The sequence below is a fragment of the Schistocerca nitens genome, chromosome 8, assembly GCF_023898315.1.
Source record: "Schistocerca nitens isolate TAMUIC-IGC-003100 chromosome 8, iqSchNite1.1, whole genome shotgun sequence".
Classification (NCBI taxonomy): Eukaryota; Metazoa; Arthropoda; class Insecta; order Orthoptera; family Acrididae; genus Schistocerca; species Schistocerca nitens.
In genome coordinates, this window is record NC_064621.1 from 342,287,956 (window position 1) to 342,306,492 (window position 18,537).

The 18,537-nt window shown below is 43.1% G+C and overlaps 1 protein-coding gene across 1 annotated transcript in view; it reads right to left on the reverse strand.

Annotated features, from left to right (window-relative positions):
- The window catches only part of LOC126199555 (cardioacceleratory peptide receptor-like), a 385,883-nt gene that overhangs the window by 42,691 nt on the left and 324,655 nt on the right, over nt 1-18,537 (reverse strand). Inside the window, exon 5 of the mRNA XM_049936477.1 lies at nt 14,417-14,608. Within this exon, the coding sequence (XP_049792434.1) occupies nt 14,417-14,608 (192 nt within the window). The remainder of the gene's footprint in view (nt 1-14,416; nt 14,609-18,537) is intronic.

Consider the following 18,537-nt stretch of genomic DNA (forward strand, 5'->3'; position numbering starts at 1 on the left):
CATCACAAACATCCATGCCCGAGGCAGGATTCGATCCTGCGACCGTAGCATTCGCGCGGTTCCGGACTGAAGCGCCTAGAACCGCTCCGCCACCGCGGCCGGCTTTTGTTGTTCAGAAAAGAGCGCTAAGGTTGGAGAGAGATATGAGGGACAGTGTACGTTGATAAGACAGTAGAGAACACAGGGACTATGGAAATATCTGCGCTTGTCTGCCTGCAACCAGGATAGCTGTGCATATGGTGACGAAACTGATCATATAGGGGCACATCACAGATATAGCGAACACAGGCATTCATAACCAGTTATAAGCACCTTCAGCTTACGTGAGAAAGGCCTTACAGTATAACATCGCTGTAATCGATAACTGGAATTACCGGATGGTTATAATTAAACTTACCCTACCTAAACGTTATAACACGGAAACTAATCACCGTACGAGTACCAAACTTGGTAGCATTAATGTCAAGGACAAGGGGAAGAGAAATAATGCAGAATCAATACAGTCGAAGCCCTTATAATGTGGTGCTACGGTACATCATATCATTACGTACCGCTGCCATTACTGTCATTGTAATATGGCGCCCATCAGTGCAGAGGAGTCTTAAAACGCAGGTCTGCATTCTGCGCAGCAGAACGAAGCATGTCGGTAGGTATTCTGACGACCTCTCTTGATATGCTGCACTTCAGGTCAGCACATGTGTGAATGTTCCCATGGTAAACCCTGTCCTTCAGACAGTTCCACAACCAAGAATCACAGGGAGTGAGATCACAGATCGTGCCGGACAAGCATTTGGAAATGATCGGATGATGATTTGATCCTTCCCAAATGTGTTTCGGAGAAGCAGATGAACTTCACTAGTGATGTGCGGCGGTGTCCCATCTTGCACGAAAACTACTGAGTTCAATGCGTCTCTCTGCTGTAGAACGGGCTGGCGAAGCATATCGCAGTAACGCCGGCCAGTCACACTGCACGTCTTTGGTTCTTGAGCGCCAACCTGTTAAAAAAAGAACGGTCCAATGATGAACGTAGCCGGGAAGCCACACCGTACGGTGATACATTCACCATACAGAGGATCTTCATGTACAGTGACTGGAGGTGAAGATCCTCACACTTGGCTATTCTGTGTGTTCACCTTACCCGTCAGAGAAAAACGAGCTCTGCCTGTCCATAGGATGGCCCAGCTCCAGGGCCAGTCGTCGTCAACTTCAATCCTTGAGAGAAAATGGACAACGAAGGCAACACGTCGTTGTGCGTCCTATGGTGCAAGCTGCTGTACGATATGGATCTTGTGCGCATACCATTTGAGAATGGTTGTAAGGTCCTTCCGTACAGTGGACCACTGGACGTTCAACTGTTGTGATACATCACGCGCACTGCCTGACGATCGGGAATTGGGCGCAGCGTCATCTGCCATAGCGACAGCGAGTTCGTCAACCACCTGTGGTGCAACCGGTCGTCGGCCTCTCCCCTAAGCGAAGTTCAGTTCTCCAGTTGATTCGGACTTCTTCATCATGCTCCGCTCAGCAGGTGTAGAAAGGGGACCCTTCCGAAATCTTTTTAGCAGGCGATATTCTCGAAGTGCCGCTGCAGCATTACTGTTGTTTTGATTTTAGAGCATCACCAAAGATGCCATGCTTCTTTTGTCCAAGCTCGTGTTGGCACGACAACAATTGCACTGCGACTGGTCAGGTGTACGTGACTATGAGTCACGATGTCTGATCACGGCACATGGTGGCCACAGTTGGAACTGGACGGTACCAAGTTTGGTATTCGTACAGTAATTAATTTCCGTGTTGTAACGTGATAAATAAGGATTTTCCTTTTTTTTCCCGCATTGAGAGATGCTGATGCTATTTTGTACATTGTTGTTACGTGCTCGGTTCAATTTATATTTTCATTTATTATTACTCACAGACTCTTTGCTGAAGGACAGAAGTTAAAATTTGTCCCTCTTAGAGTTAAAGATGATACGGAATCCCGATAATTCCTGCTAATGGATTTATAATAACTAACCAGTATCGCTTGAGTTTTGGATGAATTGAGCTTTAATCCCATATCCTGTGACCTTTTTGATAGTGCGTGCTGATCGGTATTGAGATTTTCGATAACGGTCTTCAGGTTTATTGATTCTGTAGTTAGATACAACTGGAGGTCTTCATCACATGTGATATTTGCAGTAGGACGAAACTGATGACACATCAGACAGTCCTGTTGAGGAACATCCGCAGCTAAGCATTATAGCAGAGGCAGAAAATACCGCTGCAGTGTTAAGGTCTTTTGTTATCACACGACGGGTTTCGGACTGTTATAAGCCCATCTTCAGGTGTCATACTGAAAATAGCAAGAGACGAGAGAATTTTTATACGCAGCAATTGTATTGTATGGAACTGAGGACCTAGAAACGACAGAGAGGCTTCGTCCTCGACATAGCCCTCAGTAGTTCACAACCCCACAACAGGCTACAGCAGTCTGCTCACCCCACCGCCGCCTCACACCGAACCCAGGGTTATCTTGCGGTTCGGACCCCAGTGGAACGCCCCCCCCCCCTCCCCGGGTCCATGGGAACGTCTCACACCAGACGAGTGTAGCCCCAATGTATTTGCGTGGTAGAATAATTGTGGTGTACGGTTACGTGGAGAAAGTGTTTGCGCAGCAATCGCCGACATAGTGTGACTGAGGAGTAATAAGGGGAACCTCTACATCTACATCTACATCCATACTCGGCAAGCCACCTGACGGTGTGTAGCGGAGGGTACCTTGAGTACCTCTATCGGTTCTCCCTTCTATTCCAGTCTCGTATTGTTCGTGGAAAGAAGGATTGTCGGTATGCTTCTGTGTGGGCTCTAGTCTCTCTGATTTTATCCTCATGGTCTCTTCGCTAGATATACGTAGGAGGGAGCAATATACTGCTTCACTCTTCGGTGAAGGTATGTTCTAGAAACTTTAACAAAAGCCTGTACAGAGTTACTGAGCGTCTCTTCTGCAGAGTCTTCCACTGGAGTTTATCTATCATCTCCGTAACGCTTTCGCGATTACTAAATGATCCTGTAACGAAGCGCGCTGCTCTCCGTTGGGTCTTCTCTATCTCGTCTATCAACCCTATCTGGTACGGATCCCACACTGCTGAGCAGTATTCAAGCAGTGGGCGAACAAGCGTACTGTAACCTACTTCCTTTGTTTTCGGATTGCATTTCTTTAGGATTCTTCCAATGAATCTCAGTCTGACATCTGCTTTACCGACGATCAACTTTATATGATCATTCCATTTTAAATCATTCCTAATGCGTACTCCCAGATAATTTATGGAATTAACTGCTTCCAGTTGCTGACCTGCTATAGTGTAGCTAAATGATAAGGGATCAATCTTTCTATGTATTCGCAGCACATTACACTTGCCTACATTGAGATTCAATTGCCATTCCATGCACCATGCGTCAATTCGCTGCAGATCCTCCTGCATTTCAGTACAATTTTCCATTGTTACAACCTCTCGATACACCACAGCATCATCTGCAAAAAGCTTCAGTGAACTTCCGATGTCATCCACAAGGTCATTTATGTATATTGTAAATAGCAACGGTCCTATGACACTCCCCTGCGGCACACCTGAAATCACTCTTACTTCCGAAGACTTCTCTCCATTGAGAATGACATGCTGCGTTCTGTTATCTAGGAACTCTTCAATCCAATCACACAATTGGTCTGATAGTCCATATGCTCTTACTTTGTTCATTAAACGACTGTGGGGAACTGTATCGAACGCCTTGCGGAAGTCAAGAAACACGGCATCTACCTGTGAACCCGTGTCTAAGGCCCTCTGAGTCTCGTGGACGAATAGCGCAAGCTGGGTTTCACACGACCGTCTTTCTCGAAACCCATGCTGATTCCTACAGAGTAGATTTCTAGTTTCCAGAAAAGTCATTATACTCGAACATAATACGTGTTCCAAAATTCTACAACTGATCGACGTTAGAGATATAGGTCTATAGTTCTGCACATCTGTTCGACGTCCCTTCTTGAAAACGGGGATGACCTGTGCCCTTTTCCAATCCTTTGGAACGCTACGCTCTTCTAGAGACCTACGGTACACAGCTGCAAGAAGGGGGGCAAGTTCCTTCGCGTACTCAGTGTAAAATCGAACTGGTATCAAATCAGGTCCAGCGGCCTTTCCTCTTTTGAGCGATTTTTATTGTTTCTCTATTCCTCTGTCGTCTATTTCGATATCTGCCATTTTGTCATCTGTGCGACAATCTAGAGAAGGAACTACGGTGCAGTCTTCCTCTGTGAAACAGCTTTGGAAAAAGACATTTAGTATTTCGGCCTTTAGTCTGTCATCCTCTGTTTCAGTAACATTTTGGTCAAAGAGTGTCTGGACATTTTGTTTTGATCCACCTACCGCTTTGACATAAGACCAAAATTTCTTAGGATTTTCTGCCAAGTCAGTACATAGAACTTTACTTTCGTATTCACTGAACGCCTCTCGCATAGCCCTCCTCACACTACATTTCGCTTCGCGTAATTTTTGTTTGTCTGCAAGGCTTTGGCTATGTTTGTTTGCTGTGAAGTTTCCTTTGCTTCTGCAGCAGTTTTATAACTCAGTTGTTGTGCCACGGTGGCTCTTTTCCATCTCTTACGATCTTGCTTGGCACATACTCATCTAACGCATGGTTTTGAACTTTGTCCACTGATTCTCAACACTATCTGTACTTGAGACAAAACTTTTGTGTTGAGCCGTCAGTTACTCTGTAATCTGCTTTTTGTCACTTTTGCTAAGCAGAAAAATCTTCTTACCTTTTTTAATATTTCTATTTACGGCTGAAATCATCGATGCAGTAACCGCTTTATGATCGCTGATTCCCTGTTCTGCGTTAACTGTTTCAAATAGTTCGGGTCTGTTTGTCACCAGAAAGTCTAATATGTTATCGCCACGAGTCGGTTCTCTGTTTAACTGCTCAAGGTAGTTTTCAGATAAAGCACTTAAAAAAATTTCACGGGATTCTTTGTCCCTGCCACCCGTTATGAACGTTTGAGTCTCCCAGTCTATATCCGGCAAATTAAAATCTCCACCCGGAACTATAACATGGTGGGGAAATCTACTCGAAATATTTTCCAAATTATCCTTCAGGTGCTCAGCCACAACAGCTGCTGAGCCAGGGGGCCTATAGAGACATCCAATTACCATGTCGTAGCCTGCTTTAACCGTGACGTTCACCCAAATTATTTCACATTTAGAATCTCGCCGGCATTCGCCGAGGCTGATGGAAAACCGCCGTAAAAAGCATCCACATACTGGCCGGCACACCAAACCTCGACACTAATCCGCCGGGTGGATTCGTCCCTGGGACCGACACGGCTGCCAACAAGTAAAGCAGTACGTTAGATCGAACGGCTAACCGGGCGGGCTATACGCAGCAATACACATAAAAAACAAAAATTTCCATAACAAATTTTTGAAAACATTTCAAAACCGCCGTTCAGGCTAGATGATGTGAAACCTGTGTAAACGCGAAAGTGACACCAGACAGAGCTACGGACAACTGCCTGGGTAGAGAAATATAGAAATAATACCAGGATACTTACACTTGGTACTGTGACCCCCGTGCGCCGCGGTGGACGTGTACAAGTCGCTACCTACGATCGCAGAACAGGGAGTAGCGGATGCGAAGGAGGAAACAAACTGTAAACCAGAGAGCCAAACTGCTGCCACCTGTTGACGGGGAGAAGAACGTGGGGCCACTAGCCCGGCTGTTCACAATTTGAATTAGTGGTTTACACATCACTGACATTCAATGAAAGGAGCATAGGACCTAACACCGAAACATAATACTGAACCCTGGATGACACCTGATATCACTTGCCTACAACCTGACGAAGTGACGGACAGGATGCACTGCTGGCGAGACGTCGAGTATGAACGATTATTATCAAATGCATTGTTCATTAACAAATCAGCTAATACTGAATGTTAATATTTTAATACAGTAATGCCCATTTATTTTTTAATCTCTAATCCCACACAGACCATATCAAACAATAGAAGCATTTTCACACTATAATAAAGTTTAAAAATCAAAGAGTATATAGCTTTCTCGAAGAGTAATTATTGTTCCATATTTCGCTTTATATTTTTCTTATCAATAATCGCGTTGTACTACATAATTTCTAAAACAGCCTATGTTCTTTCTCAGCGTTCAGATTGTCTCCGTACCAAATTTCAACAAAACCGGTTCAGTGTTATAGTTGTGAAAGCGTGACAGAGGGAGCCACTTTCGCATTTATAATATTGGCATAGATGTTTTGCATTATTGAGTAAAATTTAAACTTATTTTGAATACTCAAATTTCACACTGCTAGCAATTAAGAACTAAAACTATTTCATTTGAAAATAGTTAATAAATATTTACACTCGACAATAAATATAGAATTAAAATAAAAGCAAAAATGTTAGTTCTAGAGCCATTCGAATCAGCAATTATGACTTGTGTGCTATGTTTGGCTTTATAATGTTGCTCCAAGTTGTTGTACGTAAATGGCAATCTTTAAAATCAACAGTCAATTCTTTTTTGGAGTTTTGTTGAGAATTTGGTAACACTGCTTTAGGAAACTTCTTTGTGGGCATTCGTCTTTAAATACCGTAAGTATCAAGAAATTCGAAGATTGTCCATCGGTAAGTTATCACACGTGCCTTTTTATGCGATGTTTTCACTTTCCTCACATTACATCTTGCTCTCTGTCAATCACGATACTTATAATTTCCATATTCTATGTCAATAAGCTTTAATCAGTTTTGATCAGTCAGTACAAGCTCTGTAGAAAACTCTTTCCCTTGTGACAATTTGAAGTCTTCGGTAATTCGGTTTCCTGTCCTCCAATAGTATTCGTTTGTGGGCTGTTAGCCATGTGGGCTTACTTGTTCGAAAGGATTTATCGTTTCCGTTCTGTTCTGTTATTGTCTTGACTCTAAATGGAGAAGTCCAACAGGCTTTAGTGCTTTGTTCCGATGTAGGAAGAAGCTGCCTTTGACATATGTCCATACTGTCGAGAGAGGCTTAAGGAATAGGGTGACGTAATAACAATTTATTTGCACTAATAAATTACAGGTTTCTCATAGGTTGCTATTGCATAACTGTTTGGAAGCTCGTTATGGCGTCTTTCATTCATTATTTTGTTTTCTGATATTGTAGACTTAAACATATTACCCTCTTCACAAGCATAAAAATTAGTTCTCGTATTCAGTTAGAATTGTACCTTACGAAGAAAATGTTCTTCTGATTGTACATTCCAATTTTTGAATTTTAGGTGGAATTATCACTGTGAGGCTGTTAGGTTACCTCGTTGTATTTACTGACAAAATGCTGCATTTTGATTCACTTCTCTCGGTTTTCTTTTAAAACGAACCTTCTCATTTCTTTGTAGTTTGCTCACTTGTCATGCTACTGGGCTACCATATTGTTATGTCACTTAAGCGACCTTCATAACTCACAGGCGTCCTGATGCGTATACGGTAAACTATTGAGCTTCACTAAGAAGTATTAGTAAGAAGAAATCCATCTATACATGCTATTAGGTTACGAATGATGAGAAAGGTAAATCGATGTGTGCTGCACCGCTACACGTCATTTGTGGAGTATTGGGATTTGTGGATTCGCTTAGTGTTGCGATGATATGTAGAAAGCAGAATGTTTTGCTGTATGATTAATGATTTTGTATACTGAACTTACGTGTTAACAAATGGGTAGACAGCCAGTTTGCTAAGCTGTATGCTATAAGGAGAAGGCAAACACGTGTTCAAGATTATCTATTGCCTTTGTGAACTAAAACAGGAACTGGACAAAAATATGAAAACACAGCGACAAATGCATGGTTAACAACGAACGCAGATGCTAGTCATGCCTGCAGGCTGCGCTCTTGTGTTTGAACACAAACGGCGCCAGTGCAACGTCCACTGTGTTCGTGTAGTTGTGAGAGCATTATGCTGGAGCGAAGTGAATTCGAACGTGGGCAACTTGTTGGCGCTTGTATGGTGGGTGATTCCGTAACCAAGGGAGACGAAGTGTTTGGTGTTTCAAGAGGCAGAATGTCGGAGATTTATACCGCATACTAGGAAATTGGAAAAACTCATCCGCTCAGTTACAACGCGGCTGAGAGCGAGTGTATTGATTGATCGCGACAGACGGTCACAGAACACGTGAATGTAGAAGAGGGTATCAGTGATCATAAGTCAGTGGTTGCATCAATGACTACAAGTGTAATAAGAAATGCCAAGAAAGGAAGGAAAATATATTTGCTTAACAAGAGTGATAGGGCACAAATCGCAGAATATCTGAGTGACCACCATCAAACGTTCATTTCTGAGGAAGAGGATGTGGAACAAAAATGGAAAAAATTCAGAAACATCGTCCAGTACGCCTTAGATAAGTTCGTACCGACTAAGGTCCAAAGCGAGGGGAAAGATCCACCGTGGTATAACAATCATGTACGAAAGGTACTACGGAAACAAAGAAAGCTTCATCATAGGTTTAAGAGTAGTCGAATCATAGCTGATAAGGAAAAGCTGAACGAAGCGAAAAAGAGCGTAAAGAGAGCAATGAGAGAAGCATTCAACGAATTCGAACATAAAACATTGGCAAACAATCTAAACAAGAACCCTAAAAAGTTTTGGTCATATGTAAAATCGGTAAGCGGATCTAAATCCCCTATTCGGTCACTCGTTGACCACGATGGCACCGAAACAGAGGACGACCGAAGAAAGGCAGAAATACTGAATTCAGTGTTCCGAAACTGTTTCACTGCGGAAAATCGTAACACGGTCCCTGACTTCAGCCGTCGCACGGACGCCAAAATGGAAAATATTGAAATAAACGATATCGGAATTGAAAAACAACTGCTATCACTTAGTAGCGGAAAAGCATCCGGACCAGACGAGATACCCGTAAGATTCTACAGTGATTATGCTAAAGAACTTGCCCCCTTTCTATCAGCAATTTATCGTAGATCTCTGGAAGAACGTAAAGTACCTAGCGACTGGAAGAAAGCGCAGGTCGTTCCCATTTTCAAGAAGGGTCATAAATCAGATGCGAATAATTATAGGCCTATTTCGCTTACGTCAATCTGTTGTAGAATAATGGAACATGTTTTATGTTCTCGTATTATGACGTTCTTAGATAATACAAATCTCCTTCATCATAACCAACATGGATTCCGCAAACAGAGATCATGTGAAACTCAGCTCGCCCTATTTGTCCAAGAAATTCACAGTGCCGTAGACACTGGCGAGCAGATTGATGCCGTATTCCTGGACTTCAGGAAGGCATTTGATACGGTTCCGCACTTACGTTTAGTGAAAAAAATACGAGCTTACGGAATATCGGACCAGGTTTGTGATTGGATTCAGGATTTCCTAGAAGAAAGAACACAACATGTCATTCTTAACGGTTCAAAATCTGCAGATGTAGAGGTAATTTCGGGAGTACCGCAAGGAAGCGTGATAGGACCTTTATTGTTTACAATATACATAAATGACTTAGTTGACAACATCGGTAGCTCCGTGAGGCTATTTGCAGATGACACGGTTGTCTACAAGAAAGTAGCAACATCAGAAGACTCGTACGTACTCCAGGAAGACCTGCAGAGGATTAATGAATGGTGCGACAGCTGGAAGCTTTCCCTAAACGTAGATAAATGTAATATAATGCGCATACATAGGGGCAGAAATCCATTCCAGTACGATTATGCCATAGGTGGTAAATCATTGGAAGCGGTAACGACCGTAAAATACTTAGGAGTTACTATCCGGAGCGATCTGAAGTGGAATGATCACATAAAACAAATAGTGGGAAAAGCAGGCGCCAGGTTGAGATTCATAGGAAGAATTCTAAGAAAATGTGACTCATCGACGAAAGAAGTAGCTTACAAAACGCTTGTTCGTCCGATTCTTGAGTATTGCTCATCAGTATGGGACCCTTACCAGGTTGGATTAATAGAAGAGATAGACATGATCCAGCGAAAAGCAGCGCGATTCGTCATGGGGACATTTAGTCAGCGCGAGAGCGTTACGGAGATGCTGAACAAGCTCCAGTGGCGGACACTTCAAGAAAGGCGTTACGCAATACGGAGAGGTTTATTATCGAAATTACGAGAGAGCACATTCCGGGAAGAGATGGGCAACATATTACTACCGCCCACATATATCTCGCGTAATGATCACAACGAAAAGATCCGAGAAATTAGAGCAAATACGGAGACTTACAAGCAGTCGTTCTTCCCACGCACAATTCGTGAATGGAACAGGGAAGGGGGGATCAGATAGTGGTACAATAAGTACCCTCCGCCACACACCGTAAGGTGGCTCGCGGAGTATAGATGTAGATGTAGATGTAGATGTAAGAGGACAAAAGCTGCAGAAGATCACTGCGTAGCTGAATATTGTATTCACGAATCCTCTCAGCAAAAAAACATCACGGGAGGAGCTCTATAAGCAGGGAACTGCAGGGCGAGCTGGAGTTCTAAAAACCGTTATCAATGATGTGAAAGCCCGTAACAGAAAAACGTGATGCCTAAGCCACTGAACCTGTACTAAGGAACAATGGAAGAAAGTCACACGGTCGCATGAGTCTTGTTTCTCACTGTTCCCAGCTTCTGGACGAGTTTACATACCAAGAGTGAAACACGGCGCGTGTTTGGTGACGATTTGGGCAGCGACGTCGTGGTATTCAATGGGCCCCACGGTTACTCTGCAAGGTCGCATTACTGCGAGGATCATGTGACCATTTTAGCCGCTCAGGTCCATCCCCATGGTACAATCTCTGCTCCATAACAGCAATGCTGTGCTCCAAGACGATAGGGCCGCCGTTCACGCAGCTCGCATCGCCCAGGTTTGGTTTTGTGAGCTCGAGGATGGACTGTCGCATCTCCTCTGGCCACCTGTCATCAGATCTCAATATTATTGAGCGTTTCTGGTCTATTTTGTAGAGAAGGGTCCGTAAATGATATCCACCTCCATGATCTTTACCTGAACATGCCACTATTTTGCAGGGCCTGTATTTATCCATTCTGAGACAAAGGGAAGCTGTTTTTGAATGCCAACGGCTTTCTTACACTGTATTAGGCTTGGTAATGTGTTGTGTTTTTGCTGTTTCCAGGTTTTTGTTTACTCCTGTATGTTAACTGTATAGTAAGCAAATATTTGATACGCAGGCCCCTATTTTCGTCGTTGTGCTAAATTTATGAAAGCATGTGTATTGTATTACTTCTTTTATCCAGTTCACTACTCCGATCATGTTTTCAGTTTTTTGTAGGTTATTATAATTATTCATTTTGTATATCTTGAATCTTCCAGGACTGGTTATCACTACTTGGAGAGTGTCTATGTTCTTCTAAACACACACACACACACACACACACACACACACACACACACCTCACGTTCCCTCATTAGTCATGTGTACTTGGACATTCATATGTGCTATTCACATGTACACTTAGTTCTTGACGATGGAATTCTTTTCTGGTGGACAAATGCGAAGAATACGAATACAACTTTGAAACTGCAGACGATGGCCATAAGAATAATAACTAAAATAGTAATTTGACTCATTGACAGTGTATATTCTAATCACTGAGAATTTTGATCACACCCTGTGAGTACATTTATCAGTCGGCTATGAACAAGAAAAAAAACCTTGATACTATTATGTAAACACATCTCCTCACTATCATGCAACAAGATCTTGACTGAACGTGTATTTTACACGAAGTCAAGTCGAAGCAATGAGGTACTCGGTTAATGAGCTTGGGGGAGCAGATACAGGACTCCTGCATAGCCGTCCTGGCGGTGGCTCCTAGTGTATGTGGTTTACCGTTGCTTTCCTCCTTCCTTTTATGAAGCGTCAAGTTCTTCTCGAATAACACCAACTTATCGTACTCATCCGATGTATGAATCACCATCTGCACTGTCACATTCCCTCACTTCATGAGACACTGCTGAAACGTTTGGAGTTTAATCCAGGACGTTGCAGCAAAGACTGGCGATCAGAAACTGTACCCCACTACCTCTCCTTACTCCAAACATTGGCACCCAAAATTTTCCATCACCTGTATTCTGAACTGGTGAACTCTGAGTCGAGCGTCACTGCACAAGTGTGAGTTAGCGATCTCGGCTACGGAGGCTTGTTCATGAAGAAATAAGAAACATAAAAAACGTTACAGTGTTTTCTATAAAAAAAATTTACAATTTATGGCCTTAAGAAATTAAACAGCCAGCATTTAGCTTCTTCTTTCCTCTTGTGGACAGATTAAACGGCTTGTCTGTCACCAAAGTACCATAGGGAACATTACCTAGTAGACTTGTGCTCTCAGCTATATTCCAAGTCTTCTAAGCCAAAATGTTTGCATCAGTGAAAACTTCAAGACCACCATAGTCTCCATGGTTCCCCCATACAACAGCCAACGTCAACCGTGTGCTGCCTCCAAACACAGCAGAAATATCACACGTTACCTGCATTCTCAGTCCACGAAAAACATTTGGGCCACCAATAAGCTGCTGCTTATTGAATTCGCCAGCCACGTCAATCTCTATTGCTTTCAATGACTTGTACACAGGAACAGTGCGCCACCAACGACGACGATAGCCTCGTCGCAGGGGCATTGTTGTTGCCTACGTTGGCCCATATAAACAGGTACTCGTCTGCATTTAGCTTCTTCTATCTTCTTGTAGACAGATTAAACGGCTTATCTGGCACCAAAGTACCATAAAATGGTTCAGATGGCTCTGAGCACTATGGGACTCAACTGCTGTGGTCATAAGTCCCCTAGAACTTAGAACTACTTAAACCTAACTAACCTAAGGACAGCACACAACACCCAGCCATCACGAGGCAGAGAAAATCCCTGACCCCGCCGGGAATCGAACCCGGGAACCCGGGCGTGGGAAGCGAGAACGCTACCGCACGACCACGAGATGCGGGCAAAGTACCATAAGGAGCCTTAGAAAGTAGATCTGTACTCTCACCTATTCTCGATGTCTTCCAAGCCAGTGTGTGGTGCAGTTTCTTTAGATAAGAAGAAGGTTTCAACAATTTTTCTAGAGGCAGTGTCACCGACGTAAAGAGAAATTTCGTCGTCGATCTGTTTAGGTATGCCGGCCGCGGTGGCCGAGTGGTTCTAGGCGCTTCAGTCCAGAACGGCACGACTGCTACGGTCGCAGGTTCGAATCCTGCCTCGGGCATAGATGTGTGTGATGTCCTTAGGTTAGTTAGGTTTAAGTAGTTCTAAGTTCTAGGGGACTGATGACCTGAGATGTTAAGTCCCATAGTGCTCAGAGCCATTTGAACCATTTTGTTTAGGTATGTCTTTGAAGTAAACAATATTCACAATGGCGCCTAACATCTAATCCCCTGGCGCCTCTGCTTCAGTTGGTCGCTTGTGGCTGGGACGAATACTGTGTCTTACAAACAGCTAGCGATTTGTTGGGAAGGTTGGTTCAAATGACTCTGAGCACTATGGGACTTAACATCTCAGGTCATCAGTCCCCTAGAACTTAGGACTACTTAAACCTAACTAACCTAAGGACATCACACACATCCATACCCGAGGCAGGATTCGAACCTGTGACCGTAGCAGTCGCGCGGTTCTGGACTGAAGCGCCTAGAACCGCTTGGCCACCACGGCCGGCTGTTGGGAAGGAATCGATAATCGATATTATGTGATCAGGACCCCAAAAGACGATCTGATCTCTAGATGAGATATCAGTGCCAGATACTGTCAGATGTCTCAACAAGTACAGATACTAATCATTGTCTCTCTACTGTCTAGGCTTTACAGCTATGCTCAATCCAGCACAGGGACTTTTGGAATGTGAAATGCCCAGCGAGTATACCAAACTACTCATGCAACTGAGTTGTTGATTTCTCTGCGAAACTGTCGTGGTGGGAAGAGGAGGCGGACTGGGTTGGGGAGTCTAAGGGATTAAGGATAAGGATTATTAGCTCAAGGAATTTAATCAGGTCTAGCATGGTGATATGACAATAGGTTTCCAGGAGTAGTAGCTTTTTATTACCTTCAGGAATGGTGATGAAGTGTACAATTTTCCTCACCAAGGGCAAATAGGTTAGTTTCAGACGAGTACTGTAAATGGTGGTCGGGTATGTCTTGGTAGATGGAGCAAGGCGCTTATGGAGAGGGTTGTTAATGTAATCAAGATCAGAAGATTTGAGGCCTAGAAGCTGGGGTCTGCGACGTTTGATAGCTCAAGCAGGTGGTCCGACGTAGTCAGCTTGGAGTGTATGAAGAGGGGTACGAATGTGATCAAGGACGGATGATTTGGGGTCTTGGTGGTGGATGATGTGACGGGTGCGGGTCGCGGCAGGCAGGATGGTGTGGCGGAGGTTAGAGCCAGCGGCGGTGTGTGGTACTCACGGCTGGCGGAGTACCTGGACGGCCGCACACTGGGCGCCAGCAGCTTGCTCTTGCTCCAGATGGTGAACACGATGACGGCGTAGCACGCCGAGATGATCACCGTGGGCACGATGAACAGCGCCACCGCCACCAGCGTCATGTAGACCTGCCACTGCCAGTTGTGCGGGAAGTCGATCCAGCACTGCGCGTGCCCTGCGTGCGAGACAGTCACGTCCTGCATTTCACCACTTCCCAGTCACCTATTGCTACAACTACCTCCACTCTTGCTCTACAAAGCCAAGTGTGGCCGAACGCCAGTGGAAACCAAGTGAGTCCCACAATAATGAATTTACATCTACATCTACGAGGGCCTGCTGAAAAGTAATATCTCCAAATTTTTAATGTGAAAACTCTTAACGCTTTTAAAATAAAATAAAGTTTGTTAACGTTCTACATCTTTATCCTTCAAGTCTTAATACATTTCCCAACGTAGTTAGCCTGGCAAGAGACATTTCTCCCCGTGAGGGACCAGTTTATTAATATGTTCACTCTAGAACTTTCGATTTTGTTGAAGGAGCCACAATCTCACCTACGCTTCCAAGGCTCCATCAGTATCAATTCGAAGTCCTCGAAGGCGTTCTTTAAGTTTTGGAAATAGACAGAAATTGGATGGGGCCAAGTCGCGACTGTATGGAAGACGATCGACGACAGTAAACCCAAAGTATCGGAGTGTTGCCGACTGAGCGTTCATGTGTGGTATGGCACTGTCATGATGAAGAAGAGAGTGCTCTATGTGTGGACTAGCTCTTCGAATTCAAAAATCAGTTACGGCAGCTGTCTCTCACACACCGACATGGTTGCATTACACACACGATGTTACACGCTACAGTTTGGAGCCCTCTAGTGCCGGGAAGCTGTGATTTGCGACAGCAAAGACGAAAAGTAGACCGAGTAATTTGTATCACATGTACTACCTCAACGAATATTGAGAGCGGAATAAAATATTCGGAGGCATCACTTTTCAGCACGCTCTCGTACATGATTATTCTACATTTCACACTCAAGTGTATGCCAGAGGATTCTTAGAATCACTTGTAGATAATATTTTGACCGTTCCACTCTCGAATTGGACGTGGGAAAAGGAACTTGTAAATCTTTCAGTGTGAGCTTTGACTTGTCTTACTTTATTACAATGATAATTTCTCCCTATGTGGATGGATGTCAGTGAAATAATTTGGCGTTCGGAGGAGAAAGTTGATGACTGAAATATCGTGAAAATATCTCCCTGCAATAAAAAAACTATGTTTTAATCACTGTCATTCCAAAATGGAACAGCATATGAGTGGTCTGAGTTATACCTACAGAACAGGAAGTAAAAAGTTTCTTCATATAGTTTAAGTGATTTAAGGAAGTTTCCCATTTCATCTAACAGGGGTGAAATTATATTAGGTGTCCCACAGGGTTCGATCATGGATCCCCTTCTGTTCTTGATATCTCTGAATGAACTCCCTTCTTATCTGAAACTAGAAGCTAAACTGACACTGTTTGCTGATGATACAAGCATCATTAACAATCCAGTAAAAGAAACTCCAATAGGAAATGATACAAATAATGTCTTTGGAAAAGTTATTGATTGGTTTTCAGCGAATGGGCTTCCTCTGAACTTCGAAAAAATACAGTACAGCCAATTTTCTACTGCAAGGAGTAAAATTCCTTCAATAAATATAACACACCAACAGAAGTCAATAGCCACGGTGAAGCATACTAAGTTTTTGGGAGTACATATAGATGACAATCTTAATTGGAAAGTTCATATTTTGGATATCCTAAAGTGACTAGGTTCAGCAACTTTTGCAATCAAAATAGTTGCTGATTTTGAGGATATAGAAATTAACAAGCTAACATACTTTTATTTAGTGATGTCTGGAGTAACTCAACACTTAAGCAAAAAGTATTCACTGCTGAAAAGAATGTGGTTAGAATAATGTGTGAGGCTCGTAGTTTCACATTTTGTATGCATCTCTTTAAAAGGTTAGGAATTCTTACAACAACCTCACAATACATTTACTCATTAATGAAATTTGTTCTCAACAACATGGATGAGTTTCAAAACAACAGTGACATTCACGATGGAAACAGCAGAAGAGAGAAAGACTTACACTGTCCTCTACTTAACCTATCTTTGGCACAAAAAGGCGTAAAATATGCTGCTGCAAAGCTTTTTGGTAAATTACCGGGTGAAATAAAATGTCTGACAGACAGCAGTAACACTTTCAAAAATAAACTGAAATCGTATCACCTTGACAACTTCTTATATATAATAGATGAATTATCGAATAGCAATAAACAAATATATAGGTATAATATATGCATTTTGTGCCATTTCAGGGAATGTGGTAGGTAATAAAAATTTTAATCCTTTTCTTTTTAAACCTTCATTCATGTGTGCATTTCTTATGCACTTGATACATTTCACATTATAACGGTTACCTTGAGATTGATGAATGGAACATGTAACTAACTAACTAACTAAGTAACTAACTAACTAAAGCGCTAACCACATTCGTGGTACTCTCTCGCCTACTTTACAGTAGTACAAAACACTGTACCCAAGGCGTCGGAGTGTTCCAGTCGCAGCCATCATGTTTGGTCTGCCATTGTCATACTGAAGGAGAATGGGCTCCATGTGTGGACACACTCTTCGAATTCGAAAATTGATTACAGCAGAATGGTTCTCACGCACCAACATGGTTACGTTACACATCACGATGTTCGTGGCTCTCTAGTGGCAGGACTACTTCGAATTCAACCACCAGCCCCGTCTGGTAAGCATTGTATGCCGTGCAGCGGTATTCCAGAACAAGACGGACGGTCCTAATGGAGGCAGTATCCTTAGTAGATACGATATACCCGTCAAGTGCTTGGTAAATAATAAGCAGTCTTTAGACCAGTTTCTCCACAATATTTTCTATGCGATGGTAGCAATTTAAGTAGTTCACTGCGCATTTTGTTGAGTAGACAGTCCTTAAATTTGTGTACCTACGTTTTTTTTAAGCGATGTTGAACCCTTTAGTCTATAATACGGAGACTTTTTGAAGCCACGATGGATGTCCAGGCCAGACCCTACCATGAAGAATGAGGACCTAAGAAATTAATTTCATGATTCGGCTTGCCTACGAAATTTCAAGCTTACTGATAATGATCGCAGATCTGACAGATCATTAGTTAAAAGTCGCAGAACTTAAGGAATGAATGTACGCAAGTAGACTAATTTCTCCAGTAAACGAACACCACCAATGGACTGCTTACACGAAGGACCATCGAATGGAAGGGGCGAGGTAATTTCTCAATTTGTTTAATGTAGAAGATCCTCAAATGTTGAAATTCAATAAAATGACATTTGAATTTCAGTTGAAGCCACATGGTGGCTGGTTAGTCAAAGAGATCGAGTGGCCTGTGGATGTGACGCTGCAACAACGGTTCGTCTCCACCTCCTGTCGTGCTTCTTGAGGGGGACTTACTTTTTAACTACGGACACACACTAAGGAGCGGCGTCGTAGTTTACAAGTAAGATGGAGGCACTTTCAACCCATTCAGTCGCTGGTCTTGGACGAGTACACATCGTAGACAACAGGAGTGCGATAGTTAATGCCATTTTAATATGCAACTATTGCCTTCAATTGCCTTGGTAGCAGCCTTGTGTGACCGACCCGTTTTGGTCAGCACGTTTCGCGTTAGCAAACGTGCAGCAACTACAGTAGTTACTTTCGTGCGATCATGCCGTCTTTCACCGCGAAAATCCATCATCGTGACTCCACTGACTGCAATGTAGTAAACTCTGTGGCTCGAGCAAAGCCGCTGTGCACGTAATATGGAACACGTGACCCCACAGCCAACAATTTTAGGCTTCCCTACTTCAGTCGGTTAAAACGGAACCATTATAGGATAACTTCGTTGTTCGTCTATCTGTACAATTGACAAGACCACTTTTTCTCTGGAATGGTTGAAGATATCAAAATTCGCTAGTCTGCAGGGTATCAGACGACGGAAAACTAATGTGTGATACTACCTCAACTTTTTTGGCTGATTCCAACTCTGTTCCAGTTTTTTCCTATCACGTACAATTTCGCCGCAAGTTGACT